Below are 18060 nucleotides of genomic sequence, written 5' to 3'. Positions count from 1 at the left end.
TGAAAACAAAACACAAAGAAAAAAACCATCTATTAAAAAAATAATGAGGAACAGATATCCCACCCACTTCCTATTTACATTGCTACCTGCCACTGCTTTGGAATGACATCCAACAGATATCCCCTCGTGCTTTAAACAGTATATAGATGTCTTTAACATTATTCTAAAGCCTATCTTTAACATTATCATAGAATTCCATCTTTAGCGTTATTCCAAAGCTCTGCTATCTCATTTCCCAGCTCCTTTGGAATTGAAACACAACATGCTGTCTCTATTTAAAAAAAAAAACAAACAAACTCAAACAAACAAACAAACAAAAGAAAAAAAAAAAAGAAAGAAAATACAATTTTCTTGCTGACTTTTCACCTTACAATTAAAATGCACTTTTGAAAATAGCTAGTTACACACAGTGCAACCGCTTTCAAACACTGCATTTAAGTCTTAATTTCCCATCCAGCAGATTGTCCCACTCACAGTTTAATGGTTTATGGGCATATTTACTCAGTGCATGCACAAAACCTCTTGATCACTGATGTGGCTGCGTTCAAAAGGAGGTCAGAATCTGCTTCCAAGGCTGATAAATGCACAAAATTTTCCATTAATTGCAACACTGCAACTTCCCCAAGACATCATGTTGGGAGAATGTCAAAAAGAAACAACCCCCACCACCACCACCAAAAAAAAAACCACCAAAGCAAAACAAGAAGAACCCCAAACTCTGAAAAATATAAAACTGAATTTGTCAGCAAAACACTGATCTGTAAGAAACCACGGGGAGAGTTCTGGGATTGCTTGTACTTGTATTATTTCAGCGATTCTGCCTGTAAGTTGAAAAGGAAAAGGGACTTGGCAGACGAGCTCAATAACAGGCTTGGAGAATAAGACCTTGTGGGCTGAGTTTCATGCTAACAGGAAACTGCTCAGTCTGGATTTAATCAAGAGGCCATCCCTTCACTGACACAACCAAGCTACCCAGAGGAAAAGGAGGCTTTATGGGTTTTTTTTTGTGCTCTCTGCTCAGAGGGACAGTCTATCTACTGCCACTAAAAGATGCTCCTAAAGCTCTGGGTGATTTCTGACAGTGGCACACGGTGACCACTGCTAGTGACACCGAGAAATGCCACCAGCTTGGCACTGTTTTGTGCATCACAACAACAAAAAAAGCTACTCCAGCTTCCCTTGGTCTCCTTCAGCACCGTGTCCAGCAGTCTAACAGAGATGCTAAACCCCCCCTCTCAGGGCTTCATAACATTTTCTTGGTCCTTTACAATGAACAGATATGGCATTTTATGGCCTGATTTACCCTCCTTAACATCTCACTTCGATTTTTCAGGCAGCAGATTAGAGCTTTGATAATCTGCAAGTGTCAGGGACGAGCAAGCAGCTTCCTACGAGACTGACAGTCTTTCAAAAGCAAATGTAAAAAGGCTGAATGGAGGGATAACTCCTCGAACATCCTTTTTTTTTTTTTGCTGTTGTGCATGTACCTATCTGGTGTAATTCCAACATCTTTACTCACCCTTGGCAATGCTGCACCTTCAGAGGGGCCCCCTCTGTTTTAAGGTGATCATCTTACAGCTGCACAGCACAAAACATTACCTACAACACACAGTTCCTGCTGAAGCAGGAGAGCTCCACGCAGCCTGAAACACATCCAGGCCGAAAAAACTTCCTGCAAACACTGCCTGCTAACCTTCAGTGGGATTATAAATTAATTAGAAACTCCCATCATCTCCTAAAATAATGCTACGCCCTCGCAAGAGGGATTAGAGACTCGAGGTAAAAAGGGAAATTAAAACTCTGATGAGTACAGAAACAGAGACTGCCCCAATAAAGACACACAGAACTGCAGTCATTATTTCAGAAACGCCACTGGAAACAATCATTTTTACCCAGAAAACCACTGCTCTGCAGGTTTTTTTCCAATGCAAATATTATCTGCTGGGATTCTGAAAATGTGAACCATGGAATGAAAATCAAGGTAATTGTTTTTTATTAGGCGGACTGGAAAAAAAATACTAAAACAACGGGGACGAGCAGCAAGGAAATGAGATCTCAAATCTTCTTCATGTTCAGTCATTTGAAACATTCCCACTCGACCAAAGACTTGTTTTGTTCAGAAATTCTGCAGCTATTTTCATGAAAATCTAGCTAACCCTTAAACTCCATTTTTACTGATTTTGACAGATTTTTAAATGCTTTTCACTTTCCTTGAAACTTAAAGCCTTTCCAGATGGACAGTTTTCCACTCTGCTTTTATTACCTTGCTGGGCAGGCACCCCATGCTGGAATAAAAGTGCCTGAAGTACACTTCACCTTACATGTGTTAACTCAAAATAAGGCACTCTAATCAAGAATTTAACTCTTTGCCTAAATGTGATTCTGCATTCACCTTCTGAAAGTAGAAAGAAGATGCTCAAATTTCTTTCATTGTATTTTATTATTTTATTATATTTTATTTTATTTATTATATTTTATTTTATACATATTTATTTATTTTATCATTTTATTATATTTTTTCTTTCTCACATGCAGGTTCACCAACAAACACCTTTAATATCTACACTCACACTCTGGGGGAAGGAGAAAAAAAAAATAAAAGGAAAAAGAAATCAAGTCAAGGAATGACTGAGCTTGAAATATTAACAGCTTATTTGGCACAGTGTTTCCTTTCAACAAAGACTTTAATGAACTTTTTAACTGAGCCTGCTCCCTTCAAGGGAGGATTGTCCCATAGGTGTATGGACAGAGAAAACCCACAGCAGCTGACAATCATGCTGGACTGACTCAAACTCACACCACATGACCACTAAATAATAAACAAACAAACAAACAACTGGCAGAAGCGGTAATTTTGCCCTAACAATGCCACATGGCGGCGACCAGACCAATCTTATCAAACAGTCACAAGAATTTCGAGCGTTTTTGGGACAGGCCCTGGCTGGACACACCCCTCCTGCCACCAGTTCTGGGATCCTGGTGGTATTTAAGAGCCCTGCATCCCACCACTGTCCTCTCTGTCCTTGTCCCCTTTCCAGCCTAGAAAGCAGTTTGAATGAGATAAGACTGAATTCCAAGCAGAATTTCCAGCCTCGGGAAGTGTGTCTTGCAGTGCAGGGCTTGCAGTGCACACTTGTCTTCCCAAGGGCAGCTGCTTGTATCCTATAGTGCACTTGGAATTAAAATGAAATAAAATTGCTCCAGAGCTCTCTCCACTTCACTAACTCCCATTTCCCCATTTTGGATATTGATGAAAACAAACAAACAAACAAACAAACAAACAAAGAATTCTGCACGTTGACTGCACCAAACTCAGAAGATAAATAACTTCAAGAGCTCCTTCCTATGCTCCAGCAACAAGGGGTATTCCTGGATTTCCAAAGCTCCACCCTTTCCCTTTCCTTCCTTACCACATAAATAACCATTCTTGGCAGCAGCCCAGAGTTTCCAGGACCAATTAATTCCATGATCATCACACAAAAGGCATTCTCATTTTCTCCTCAGAGCTCACAGCCTGCCTGGTATCTGTCTGAAGCGCTGGCAAACAGTAACAAAAGCTGGGGGGCAGATTTAGAGGGGAAAAAGAAGAAAAGAAAAAAAAAAAAAAGCCTCTTATACAAATGCTGTTGCTCAGTTAGAACCCTTTCACTCAGGCACCTTGCAGCTACTTAAAGCCTCTCCGGGGGGGAAAAATAGGAAACATTCCATGGTGCTGAGCTGTGCATTCTCACACCTTCTGAAAGGATGCAAATTTAGGCTCGTTTGGGTATCGGTGAATTATGCGGGACTAGCGCTAAATGAATCAAAGCGAAAGTAAAGAAGCCTAATTTACACATCACCTCTCCCCCCTGCACGCACCTAAAGGAGTTCGAACAAGTGCATTAAGAAATGGAATCTTCAAAGAGGTCTGGGTTAAAATGGCACTGTGCAGCTCTCACAAACGGTGGAGCTTATCCAGCCACGGGAACACAGAAATTCCTGCTCTGAATTTACCCACTCAGAAGCATCTGTGCAGCAAAGGAATGTAGCCATGCTGTCCAGGGAGAATCTGAGTCCTCCAAGAGGTTCGCTGGGCAGCACACCTTTTAAAGAGACCAAAAATCCCCCCCCAACAGCTCCAAATCCCCACCTCTGCCTCCTATGATTTATGCACTTACCTCCTCGCTGCTTCCTACCTACAGGAAGTTCCTTCTTATCCTGACTCTCACCCCTCTTCTACAAAGATTTTTTAACAAAGCCAAGCCAAGCCCTCCAACCCTCTCCCCTCTTCTGAGTGTCCTCACTGAGTCAACTGAACCTGAAAACTCAGATCCCCGAACCCCTCTTCGTTTTTTGTTTGCTCTGCAGTTTACCACAACCCTTTAAGCACGTCTGAAATGTGCTGTTTTCATAGCATGTCAGTGTTAGGAAATACTGCTTGTCCTGGCTTTGGCTGGACAGCGAAGCTTAGCGAGTTCCTGAGCTCAAACAGAAAAGCAAGAAGAAGAAGAAGAAACCAGTCAGGTAATACTCTTGGTCATGTGCATCTCATGCTGCTGGGGGGGGGAAGATCAGCCATCAAACGACCAGAAACACTCTTCTAGTCCAGCAAATGAATGTGTCCCATATTAAGTATCTTCCCAAAGCCCTTCTGTATTAGAGAAAAATCATCTGTAAAACTCATTCTATCCTCCTCTCTTCAGTGGACAGGAACACCAAAATATCCCGTCACCAAAGCGAGCAGTAAATAAATACACAAAATAATGAACAGCTAAGTGAAAAGGGCACCAGGATGAAGGCAAGGAAATGGGTTTTAGTGGCCACTTTGGCTGTAAAATCAGCTCATTTTATAACGTATTTTGGCTTCTGGAGCTGAAGGAATTGCTACACAGCGTGTCCATGAGGGAAGAGCTCTACAAAGTCTCTCTGGACTTGCATAAAACATAAAACTGTGATTAGTTGTCAAAACTAGTAAAAGCTTTTACAGGTATGGATTACAGAGGGTCCCTAAGGAGGGACACAGGCAGCTGGGGCAGCTCCCCTGTGCCCCAGAAACAGTAAATAGTAATTACTGTTTCTTTTAACAGCCTTATCTTAACCCCTCTTCCTCCTTCTCCACACTCTCACCGCTTCCAGTCCCTCCTGGAAATCTGTAGGTGCCAAAGCAGCCAGGAACCACTCCTAGGAACCAGCAGGGAGAAAGGGAGGGGTGCTGAGCAGGGAACAACAGAGCAGAAAAGGTGGCAGACAGCTCAAACACTTCACTGGACAGTGCACCTTCCACCTGAGGGATACTGGGAGGTTCAAGCTGACAGCACAGCAAATTCTGTATTTACATACAATATTTCTAAGCTGCCTAGATCTTAAGAACTCTATGTCTACCCTAAGAAATTCCAGAGGAGAGCTATTATGGAAATTTTGTTTGTGAAACACTGGTCAGTAAACGAGAAACGCTAAAATATGCTGTCATTTTTTTAATAAACACCAAGCGTGGCAAAGAGAAGGGATGATTGATATTACCACTAACATAGTCTGACAGACTTCATATGATATCCTGACTTTTGACCACAAATAGAATATTTGCCCTGTGAAAAGTAACACTATTTTTTTCCTCCTTGCAGAAATGCAATTTAAATTAATTGTGGAGCTCATCATCACTTTCTGCTCAGTCAGGGGAAACAAAGAAAGTCCTGTATGAGACAGCAGGCAACAGTGCTAAACTCTAAATGGATTTAAGGGTGCCACAAGTAGTAATGCTGTTGCATAATGGTAGCATGAATGCATATTACATAATCCAAAATGCTTTTATTCATCCTGATTATATTGTTGGCTCTCCTTTCACACTGTAAAGCTTGCTCAAGCAGTACACAGAAATTAAATTTATACCAGTCAGGAAATCAGTGTAAACGCCAAGGGCAAGAGTGATAGATTTTTAACAGCATGAATAGCTGGAAATTAAAACTGTAGGTGCAGGGAGATTAAACACATTCTGACAGAGAAAACAGCAGGAGACTGATTGAGATTTTAAAATAAACTGAACTGGAAACAAGGTATTTTTGTGGAGCAACAAATATCCAAGAAAGGCTGTTATATGTTTCATAATAATTACTGTGAGTAATCTCTAATGCCAAGCTTTTGAAGTATTTTATAAAAGAAAGAGGTTAGCAGTAAGTAACCACTTATATGACCACAGCATGAATATGTACCTAAATTAAGTTTATAAACTTCATTTCCATGGCTGTGCTTTTTACTACCCTTTGTTTTGAAACTAAGAGACCTCTCCAGGGTGGGGTCTGAGCAGAAAAAAGCAGTAATAGTAAGCTAATGCTTCCTAATATTAAGTGTTACCAGACTGAACATTTATTTACGTGCTAAAAGAGTCCAAAAATATTAAGGCCCATTATTAGTCCAGGCCAAACTGCATTTTTACTGTATTATCTAGACATCCCAGGGGGATTGACTATGGAATTTCTTTGGGTTCTTCTCTCGTACCCACACCCCTCCAGAGGCAGGGGGTGACTCTGTATGACCACACGTGTGTTTGCGTGTGTTTGTATGTACCACACCTGCACAGCAGCATCCTTGTCCCAGTTCTACAGGTATTTTCTCTGGGACAAGTTCTGTATGACAAACAAACATATGACAGCTAAACACACCGCATGCCCACAGAAATTATTGGATTCTTCCAACCACCGCACCAGCCCTCACCCCTTCTCTTTTGACACAGTAGAAACAGCGTTAGCTGGCCCTGAACCCACTGCAGATTTCTGTATTTTGGCTTAAGAATGCTGCACTTGGACTTAAATCCCTGGGCAATGGACACAAATCAAAACACATAATTATGTGGAAGTACTGAGTCAGAATGCAAACAAGTATAGCTTACAAGCAAAGGGGAAAGAAAGAAAGAGAGAGAGAGAAAAAAAGTCAGATAACCCAGAAATTGTCCATGTTTGCTGTCTGTTCTTTGGATTTTTTTTTTTACTTTTTGCTGGGGGGTTGTTGTTCAATTCCCCATCAGGAGTTAACAGCACACTTCTGCTCTTCTCAGCCCTGTTCTAACTTTATGACCACCTGATGTTTTCCCGAACAAAGCGCCTGTTTTTTGCGGGAAGAATGCAAGCCTCGTGCTTTGAGTAAGTGTGCAAGAGTTCATTCACATTTTGTCTGCTCCGGGGAGCCAGCCAGAATCAATCCCAAGCACTCCAGGGGAGGAATGCAAAGGCCTGAGATCTGCCTTCCAAACGAAACACGCTGGTGTTACTCACTGGATGTTTCCAACAGCAGCCCGACGGCATCTCCAAACAGAAGACACTGTCCCTGCCCTGAAGGATTTCTACTCTAAAAATATAAGGAAGGAATAAAACCTGAGAGAGCTCTGACAGGAGGGTTTATTTCTGCTTTAGGATATATAGATACTTACAAGTTTAGATCATTGATTTTTTAAGAGTCAGAAGGAACCACTGAGACCTGAAAATCTGATGGGATCTACCACAAGTCTCCAGTTTGAAGCTCTGAACACATCTCAGAGCATTCAGCCATTCCATACTGTTCAATCACTCTGAGACCTTTTGGTACAAAATGCCAATCTGTGATAAAAAAATGCTGTTTTACTCGCACAAAGAGCCCGTGGAGTGCCCAGAGAGGAAGAAACAGCCACTGACTGGGAGAAAGGTTGAGCCTCTGGAAGGAGAAAGGCAACTGTACAAAGCAGCTGCGGGGGGCGGGGGGGGGGAGAGGAGAAGAAAATAACCCCTTAAACTCCTTTCAGACTAACAAGGTGGGGAGAATAGAAGAGAAAAATAGACAGAATAATAGGCTATAATAACAGGATCGCTCCACAAAAGCATTTCAAATGGCTACACCTGATCAGTGCCACCCTGGCCCAGCAGCAGCGTTGCTGGCTGTTGTGGGAGATCCACGCAGCTGACAGGGAGGAACAGATCAAAACCCCCTCAGGCTGTAACCCAGTAAACCTGCAGAGCAAAAGCTGCTGCCGTGCAAAGTGGCACGAAGCTTCACACCTCAGGTGGAGGCTGCCAAAATCTCACCTTGGTTGACGAAGCCACCAAAGGGATATGATGGGCAACAGATGGCTCGTGCAACTAAATGCAGGTAAACGTGGAAAGCCAGCAAAAAAAGTCTGTTGAAAGTCCTACCCTCAAAGGTCACACAGTGGCACACAGATCAGAGGAAAGACCTGAAGGGTCAGAGCAGGCAGAACATCAAATCTTTCAGCACAACGCTTGGAAGCAGCACCAGAAAGCAAGCAATTCTGCAAAGTATAAATGAAGGGGACCAAAGCAAATAAGAGGACATTATTCTTCCACTGTATAAAAGGCTTGATGAGACCACATGTGGAGCATCGTGCTCTGCTCGAGCTGCCTTATTTTTAAAGCAGCAAATTATGAAGCTGAATGGGGTAAAGCAAAAGACAACCCACATAACCCTTATATCTGCAGAGCCTAAAGCAGCAAGGAAGAAAAGTTTTGCTTTACACACACACAAAAAGGCAGGATCTGAGCACCCAGAGTTCTCCCTGACCAGGAGGAGGTTACAGGGCTGGTGGAAAACCAGCCCACACCAAACTCCTGTAGGGTGTCACAACGTGGCCCTGACATCTGATCATTAAAGTTCTTGTGATTCTTGTAGTAAGTGCCTGTGTTCAACCTTATTCTGCCTCATTAAACCTTTGCTGCAAACAAATTGAAACCAGAACTTTATAAACAGCCACACATAATAATTGTGGGGTTTTTCCCCCCTCTGACAATGGCCAGATGCAATAGAGGAAGGTGACGGAATAACACCCGTAACATCCTGAACAACCAGCCCAGAGGAAAAGGCTCTTCTCAGCTGCAGGACATGTTCGTTTTGTAGTTAAATCACAATAATCAGTGTCTCGTGTTTTCAATCTCATATAGTATTCATGCACTTGTTCTCATTATTTATATAAATGTCCAATCCTTTCTGAATCCTCCCAGGCCTGGTCGGACTCGGTTACTTCCAGTGGCGTGTCCCTCCAGGTTAATTACGTGCAATGGAAAAGTCACTCATTTCTTTCTCCCCCTCGCTTTCAAAACCACCAAACAGTCCCTGGAGATAAAAGTGTCCCTTCTCCACTCACTGTTTTGAATGTTTTTACTCTATCCTCCCATTCACTGCCAGAACAGAGCCTCAACCCTGTGAGGATTTCTTGTTAAACCAGCACATCAGCTCTAGTTGCAACAAGACACACATTTAACACTCCTCACCCTTCCAGCGTCTCCAAATCCTTCCCCACCTGTGGACCCCCTTTTTCCAGGTCTCTGATCTTTGAGATGAGCAAACCAGCACGAGGAATGAGTGAGGTGCTACTGTCATCTCCTCAACACTATTTTCTAAGCTTCACTTCATCCCCCCCTTTCCCTGATACAGCTTCATATTTGAGCTCACTTTCCCAACAGCATCATGGTGGGCAAATGATTCCACAGAACTCTGGACTCTCTCACAAGCCCAGGTCTTCTCCCCAGGTGGTTTTAATTAATTCACTTCTGGTCCTAAATTGTTTCCATGTGCTGCTGTGCCTCGTTAAGCAGCTGCTCCTTGCAGCACGAATGTCACATGTGGGGAAGATATCCATGTGATAACATTATGAAGCCACTAAGTAAATATTACCACGCAGCTCTGACAGCTAATCCATCCCCCCCTGACTTTTTTTTTAATGCTTCCAACCCTTCAGCAACCTAAAAATAAATAAATAAATAAATAGCCTTTTTAAACTCACGTTGTCACAGGAACATTTTTTCCTCCTCTCTTTCCCACCTCTCCAAAGAAAGGGGAATCTACCAAACCCAGGATTCAGCACTGCAGCTGAATTTTAATCCCCACCCAAATCACACTTCTGTGCTATGTTACGTGACAACATACTTCACATAGTCAGCCTGGTGAAGATTTGCAGCCGTGCTTTGAAAGTTAGTCGGATGAAAGACGCTTTAAGAATGCAAGACCGTTATCATTTCACTTGGATATGTTTTTCACTTTCCTTCCAGTCCCTAAATTGTCACCTACTGGTGACACGGTGCTGAACCGAACCACAGTGGAGCTGGATTCAGGTGTTAGCATGAGTTCAGTTTGGTCCAAGGGAGCAGGATTTCCAGGAACAGCATAAGGATTTCCATGTCCAAACGACAGAATTCCTCACTACAGCTTTAAAACTTTGAATTAAAAAAAAAAAAAAAAAAAAAAATCAAAATTAAAAAGAAACCCACATCCTCATACATCTCAATAAAATTCTTACTCCAGAAGGTGTAAAAAACCTAACACAGACTTTATAGTTGCACCCCACGTGCTAATGTACCACCCACGAAGAACTAGGAGTCACTTCTGAGGAGCTGGTGTGGCCACTGAACAGGAAAATAGAGCGTTTTGGGGGTGAAACGAGGGCAAAAGCAGTTCTGGGAGACTGCAAGAGCAAACCGTGACAACTTCCTGGAACCAGCTCCTCGGTCAGCTGCTCAACCCTTCAGGAATGAGGTCCCAATTCCCTTAAAGAATAATGTTTTACAATCTCTGACACCACCTTACTGGGGTGAGAACACTAAGACATCACACAAGGTTTTTCCTCTGCTTTACAAGGCACGACACTCCGGCCACACAAAGACAAGCAAGAGCAGGATTCAACCCCGGGTTAGCATTTATTTACCCCTTTCACCGAACAAAACCACCTCCTCACTTTCTTCCAGGGGCTAAGGCACCGCTTTGTGCTCCCCTTTTCACACAGCTGTACCCCCTTACAGTGCTGGCTAAAGGAAGTGATACACTTAGCAAGCAGATTCCTCGGGCAGGAGGAAAAGATGCGAGTTCAAAGTGTGTGCATTTACACACATATTTTTAATTAGCTCTACCAAGGTTAAATTCAAATCCAAGCGTGACTAACGTGCTTGCAATGCTTCAGCCTGTGTCCTTAAACGAAAACATCAGAACCCAAACTGTAAGACTAATGGTTTCTCCAGGGCTCTTCTCTCTGTACAGCATCTCAGTCCAGTTCTTGTGCTGCTGCTCCCAGGCTTTCCAATGACACATAGCCACATTCCTTGCCAAGCTCTTCTTTAACCCAACAAGTGACCTACATCTAGCATCCAGAAAGAAAACACCAAGGCTTTTTGCGGTGAGCTGATCTTTGGGTTATTCCTTTGACTTTCTGCTTCTTGAAAAAAAAAAAAAAACAGAAAGCAAAACAATATTCAAGTGACGTCAGCAGCGAGATATTTAAGGTGCTGAATTCAGGGAGAACCTCTACCATCCAAGTAGCACAGTTTAAAAAAAAAAAAAAAAAAAGACAGTGATCCTGGCTTGTCAGAGGAATTCCCAGGAGAGAGCAATTACAGCACAGGATGTCATTATATTCCTACATGTCACAGGTAAACTGAAAGCACGCCAAGGGCAAGTTTTTGTCCGTAAGCAGGTTTGGCTGAGAGGTTTCCAAAATGCAGATCCGCACCCGTGCAACAGCAGAGCAGCCTCCAACAACTTCGGCTCAAGAGGCTCCCTTGGCTCTCGTCATTCCACTTAACCTCAAGATCATTAGCAAGAGATGCCTCTGCAGAGCCCTTGGGAAGGGAGGCTGCCCGTGTTTCTCCCCCTGGTTCCACCAGGCCACGCTGGAGTATCCCTTAACTCAGTTAATAACACCACAAGATTAAAGCACTGCCACCCTGTCACGCTTTGACAGCTTGGAATGGGAGGTTTGAAAACCCAACTGAGAGCATGACACACCGTGCTGCAAAGCCAGTTACCCTTCTAATTATGCACTTTGGATTTGGAACTGGGAAAGTAAGGGACAGTAATCTTTCAGGCTTCCATTTTAAAACTCTTAATAGGCTCAGTTTCTATTTTTGAGTGAGTGTTGCACACACAGCCTCCATTACCCAGCTGATGGCTGCATCCAAGAGTGCTCCTTAGGATATCCTTGGAGCAGAGATCTGTGCCTGAACCGGGAAGTCGGGAGAAAAATATTCCAGGAGGAGTCATTAATAAGGGCTGTGATGCCATGGTACCATTATGGCCACAACTGAAGGAAGGACAGGAGGAAAGAGCCTACTCCAAACCAGAAGACAAGCTGAAGGAGATGCCAAAGCTCTCCTCTGGATAACTGTGTACCTGTCTGGAGGTAAAATCACTCAGTTCTCTCTGCATTTATCTGCTTTGTGGGTCTCCAGCACTCGACAGGCACCTTCCCCCACGCAATACCAACGTGAGCACAACCCCCTTTCTTCCTTCTCCAAGACAGTTCCCCAGAGGATCTGGAGTGGGCAATAGCACAGCTCAGTTCCCATCAGGAGCCTGTCAGCTCCTTGGGAACTGCTTTCCTGCTTCTGCCAAAAGCACACGGCCACAACTACACCCTTGGCCTTGGTCTGGGCGGTCAGGACAGGCTGGAGGAACCTGATTGAAGGGTCTGATTTAGCCAAAAGGGACCAACACATGCTCTAAACCGAGAGACAAAACAAGCTGCAGCAAGGGCAATGATCAGCCAAGCCCTGGCCTGCTGCTTCCACAGGAAACTGCACTCAGCCTGAACATCTGGGATCTAAGGGGTAAGATAAAAAAGAAATCACAGGGCTGGCTCGGAAGGCACGTGGGAGGGCAGGAGCAGGCTCGAAGAAAATTTGAGGTTTGCCTGTTCCCAAAACGTTGATGATTCCAGGCACCATTTAAATCTCAACCCGTATTTAGGAGGTCTGCGTTGGAAAGAAAGAAATCCAAACTAAAGCTTCTTTTCTGACATACTGTTCAACTATCAGAGAGAGGATTGTGATTGTGTCCTAGGTCCTAGCTGGGATACAGCTGAGTTAGACACGAGTTTGTGCAATGTTTTTCTGACTGAACTCTCCCACACAAGCTTCCTGCCAGTGTAAGTGACTGCAGAGGTGTTTAGAAGCCAAACCTGTGGTCCTGTGCAGCAAGACAATCACTCAAAACTTGTTTTTAAGACACCACAAAATTCCCAGGAAAGGTAGTTACCAAATAATATCGGTGTTAAGAAAACACGCAAATATTTAATGACAGGTTTGGTGCTTTTCAGATTTTTTCCCCTTTCAGCATTTTTAAGGTATTGAAAAACACCCTTCTACTGCAGCTCATTTTTAATTTTGGAAGAACATGTTCTGCTATACACCCAATGTTACAGTATTAAAGAAACCTCGAGACAAGCAACATTTTGAATCCATCTCTGCCTGAACAAACTCTCCAGTGCCAGAAGTTCAGCTGTGGCCAAGAAGAGAAAGCAGAAAGAAAAAAAAAACACCAAGCCTCTCAAATCTCTAGACGTGCATGCAACAGTTAATGAAGCCAGGCAGGCTGGCCATGAGGGAGCAGAGTATTCCTGTGTTATCAGGATATTAAAGACTCAAAGAGGAGTCCACATCAGCCATCAGCAGAGCACGAAACTTGATGTGTGAGGGTGGGCTCTGAAAAAGCTCAGCAATCATCTGAGATGTGGAAACACCGCACAGAGGCTCGGGAGAACTGATGTTCCTGGCTGCAGTTCCTCCGACCTGCCCCACTGAATACTCCAGAGGCAGATTGGAAGTGTCTTCCTCACTCCTTGCCGGATACAGGGCTCCGATAGCAAAAATATTTGCAGGCTTTAGGGAGCCTCTCCTGTCTCAGAGGCTCATTCATCACCACTTCCCTCAGACTCCAAGGGCTGGACAGGGGTCACCCACCCCTCCCTAACTTCTGAAAAGGTGAGATAAAGCAGTGCAGCGGATTTACAGGGAGCTCCACAAAAGTCACCTCGCGGCCCTTTAAAACCTCGCCAGCTTTTATTTTAGTAGCCCTCTTGTCCCTCTGCCCACACCACACCCATGCCTCCATTCCTCCTGCACCGCTCTTCCTCACCTCCCTTCAATTCCCCCTTAACTTCTCTACCCACTGCTTTTTCCATTCGCTTTCCACTGTTTACTTCTCAGTTTACTGTTTATAATAAATCACTGACTGCCATTCTCCATTCATGCTCTGTCAGCATATTGCTCCTGGCCACAGAAATCCAGGTATTCAGCGGCTGATCTACTTTTTACAGCCACTGCTTGGCTGTTCTTATCTCCTCATGACGACTCAGCTCGTCTTTGTTTCATTTCTCGGGGGTACCTGGCTGTCCGTTCAAGATCAAAACCCCCCCCAAGAACTCTCCACTTTTCACCTGTCTCTTCTGTTTTGTTGCCTTTCCTTCCTGGACAATAGCACCATCCTGCTGGGATATGCAGGGTGCCAGCTCTCCATGGGCTGTGTTTACACCCTCAGAGGGAAGCTGGATCTAATTTTGGGGGGTTTTTTTTCCCCTCTGACATGGCTTTAAAATACAACACTCTCTTTCTAGCAACATCATTCAAATTCCTTGCTGCACTTTCAAACCTTCCATTGCAGTTACTGATACAGCTTTTTTCTCTAGCCTGACATAATGCCACACCGAATCCTTCTGCAGAAAGCATCCTCCTCATCCTCTCTTTGGAGCGTGCCATCCATCTGCACAAATCTCTGCTCCTCCATCCTTTTCTCTCACAAGAGAAGTCAGGCCATGTATCTCAGCTTCCATGTCTTTTGTGGCTTGTTCCCCTCTCTCTCAGGACCCTGGAGACCTCTCAAGGTGTATCTTGGAGATACCAAAATCCCCTTGCTTTCAAAAAAAAAAAAAAAAAAAACAAAAAAACCCACAAACAAACAAAAACAACAAAAAACCCCTGCATGTTTTCTGTGTTTGAACCTATCATGTTTGGGAGGGATTCCCTCTCACTATTTCCAGAAGGTACACTCGACTTTTGAAGCTTTGATACCAATCATCAGCTGAGACAACATGTGTGCACAGACAAGCCTCTTTAGATGTCACATCTGTTAAGTTCTTTTTAGCCAAAATAGTGCTTTTGTGTAGCACCTCTCACAATGCTGAGCTCCTACCAGGGCTATTAATACTCCCTAATACTGCAGTGCTTAAAGTCTTTAAGCTTCACTAAATATTTAGCATTAAGTATTTGGTGACAAAAGCAGTGGCTATTATTGGATTGGCAGCCTTTGATGTCTAATATTACATTTAAAGCTACGAAATTTGGTGATTATCCAGAAGCTTCGCATCTCTGAAAGTCATGGAGCTGCTGATGCCTGCCTAAGTCACAGCCTGTTTGTCTTTTTCTTTTATTAACCATAGAAGTTTGAAAGACAAGACAGACATTTACAGGTCACAAACTGACTTTGAAAAGTAATTTTTGACAAAGTAAATCCAGGCATGCATATAATCAATAAGAGAGCTACTCTGTGACTCGATACTTGCTGATGCACAAATGGTTGCTCCCACCCTTCAGCTGACTTGAGTCTTCAACCAAAGCCTGACTTTGAGCACCATCAAAAAAAATCTAGTCCAACACCGATAAATCTAATGTCTTGTTAATTTAGTGGTATGAATTTCAAAGCACAGGACAAAAAAAGCATCATAAACCCCTATAAACTCCAGATTAAAAAAAAAAAAAAAGTCACCTGATGATGATTTTAAAAGAGACAATCAGGCTTTTCAAGGCCAGACTGCTGGGGGCAGGGATGACTATTCATAAATAATGCTCAGGGTTAGAGGCTATTTATTGATTTTAAGGACCACAAAAAAGCCATTAATAAAACAAGATCACAAAAAGGGCTTAAAATATTTTGTGTTCTGAAGAGCTTAAGGGAAACAAACAGCCCATATGTTTCAAAATATGTTTAGGTAATATGCAAGAGATTTTTTTTTTATTATTTCTTTTATTTTTTGCTTCTGGAAAAGGCCAGCCTGGCAGCTGAAGTCACAGATTTATGCCCAGAACAGGTGTGGATTTCTGACACACTGCCTCCTTCCCCACAAACAGGGCTTGATTCTGACCTGAGAAAACCACCACTAGCCACAGAAAGCTAAGAGTCACTGCTCTGACCTTGCAGTCCCTTGTACTCCTGGTGAGATGGGCACCATCAGCTGTGGTGATGACCTCAGGAACACACACACTCCCTTTCCTTTGAAAAGGCCTGGCAAACTCCTTCTGCATATAAGGAACAACACAGCCCAAACAGGACAAAACTCTGCTTTTCTGAAGCATGTTTATGGGTCACAGACAAATGCAAAATGAGCTCCACCTCTTACCAAAAAAAAAAACAAAAACAAAACAAAACAAACAAACAAAAAAAAAACAAACAAACAAAAACACCACCACCACCATCTGGGAAAGTTACAGGAGCTCAAACATACTTTGTAATATTTTTCCTGGTTAAAACAGGAGGCAGAGATGGGAAATCTGCCACTCAAAGGAAGCAGATTCGAAATTATCTGTTCTGATTAGAACTCTGTGTACTTCTTGGAAACAAGGGAAGGGGAGATTCTAAGCACTATCTGCATGCAGGGCAGAATTTGCTTATTTTTCTCGACTGTGGTTCCAGCACTGCTGTATTGCTTCATGTCACAGGAGCTTCACAGGAAAATGACTGGGTATAAACCTCAGGGCAGTTTTAAAAGCCTTTAAAATACATATCTGGATACTGCATCAAACAAACTTCTTACGTTTTTTTCCTTTGATCCCAAAGAAAATACATAACCATAACAAAATATTATGAAAGTCATAGGTACCTCCTGAAAATTTGGCTCAAACTGCCACAGCTGCACTGATTGCAGGGAAGTGAGGACATTTTATATCAGCTGGGGACTTGGCCTGAGGAAGGTGAAGGCACTCAGCAGCGTGTCAAACTGAGTGCTTGTGCATTTTAGGCTCATTTTACTTACCACTGAAAGCCTTTGTGCTTTGAAGGCATCTTTGAAAAACGAGACAGAGCTGTAATTCTTGCAGAAATGCAATTAATTTCTCACCTGGCTGAGAAGGCAATAGAAAAATAAGACCCAACCTATATTTCCTTAAGTTCTGAGGAAGTTCTGCTGACTTTTTAGAGACCTCCATCAGTCAAGATGCCATGACTGTTTGTTTGGCAGACCTGAGACGGGTTCTCAGCCACAGTCCAGTCTGAAATAACTGTTAAATGTTCAGCTTCTCAGGCCGTAAGGGAAGATCCTTATTGCTGCACCAAGAGTCACCCGATCCACGGCCACAACTGGCCAAATCGTTTTCACAGCTCAAGAAAAGAGGAAGAGTCAACACAAGGGAGAGTGTTATTTCAGATGACCCAAGCAGAATATTTCAGTGCTTTGCTTTGTATTTTTTTTGTTTTTGATAACAGGAGCACTCAGTGCTAGAAGTTAATATTGTAACAATTCATGTGGAATTCAGCTCCCTGGAGAAGGCTCCAAAGTCCATGAGCAGCCTTCCCAAATGCCACCGCGCCAGCTTCACTTACCCCCAGCCACCTCGCTCCTTTGTTGGCAGCCTGCTGAATCTGCACTTTTTTAAGGGTGACATTGTAGACGGCTCCCTCTTCTACCTCTTCACCCCCATCCTGAAATGTGGTCTGCCGGGAAAAGGGGAAAGAAACAAAGAAAGAAAGAAAGAAAGAAAAAAAAAGGTAAAAAGGAGCGTTTTTCCCCTTCTGCTGACCACAATCTATACCAGGTGCTCTGCTGCTTCTCGCAGAGCCGAGGAGATGGGCAGCACAAAGTAAACACAACAATCAAAGCAATACAGGATACCTTTAGGTTGAGGGAACACTGGAGATATTCTTGGCAAGCTGTCCTTTCCTGTGGTATCAAGATACCCGACTTTCCATTTAACTGTTTTTCCTAGACTAGCACATATTTTAAATAGTTGCATAAAGTCTTTTCTAAGTTAAGAGTTTGGTTTTGATTAGCAGTCTGCTCTTCCCTTCTCCCCCCCTCCCCCCTTTTATACAGCAATTAATCTCCTTGGCTTTCTAGTTAAGGAACGAATCTCACTTCTAAAACTGCTGAATTACTTCGGCGGCCAGCCTTGAAACTTTGAAAGCTAACAAGCGCTTAAAACACAGCAACGTTTTAATTGTCTTGACAAGGAGGGATCTGAAGCGCTTTGTGGTTTGCTTTTCCAAAACCTATTATTTCAATAACAAGGGGGAAAAAACACACACACACACACAAACAAGCAAACAAAAAACACCAAACAAGCTTTGCAG

At 43.2% G+C, this 18060-nt stretch overlaps 1 protein-coding gene across 3 annotated transcripts in view; it reads right to left on the bottom strand.

The window, feature by feature from the left end:
* The window catches only part of RGL1 (ral guanine nucleotide dissociation stimulator like 1), a 64348-nt gene that overhangs the window by 45821 nt on the left and 467 nt on the right, over positions 1-18060 (bottom strand). For all 3 annotated transcript variants that reach the window (XM_027900501.1, XM_027900500.1, XM_027900502.1), the window contains exon 2: positions 17314-17424. In XM_027900501.1, coding sequence (XP_027756302.1) covers positions 17314-17424 — 111 coding nt within the window. The remainder of the gene's footprint in view (positions 1-17313; positions 17425-18060) is intronic.

Source organism: Empidonax traillii, unplaced genomic scaffold (assembly GCF_003031625.1).
Source record: "Empidonax traillii isolate 1590-97213 ecotype Southwest subspecies unplaced genomic scaffold, ASM303162v1 scaffold734:size1267433, whole genome shotgun sequence".
Classification (NCBI taxonomy): Eukaryota; Metazoa; Chordata; class Aves; order Passeriformes; family Tyrannidae; genus Empidonax; species Empidonax traillii.
Note: the sequence above shows the minus strand (reverse complement) of the source record. Positions and strands in the feature narration are given on the sequence as shown.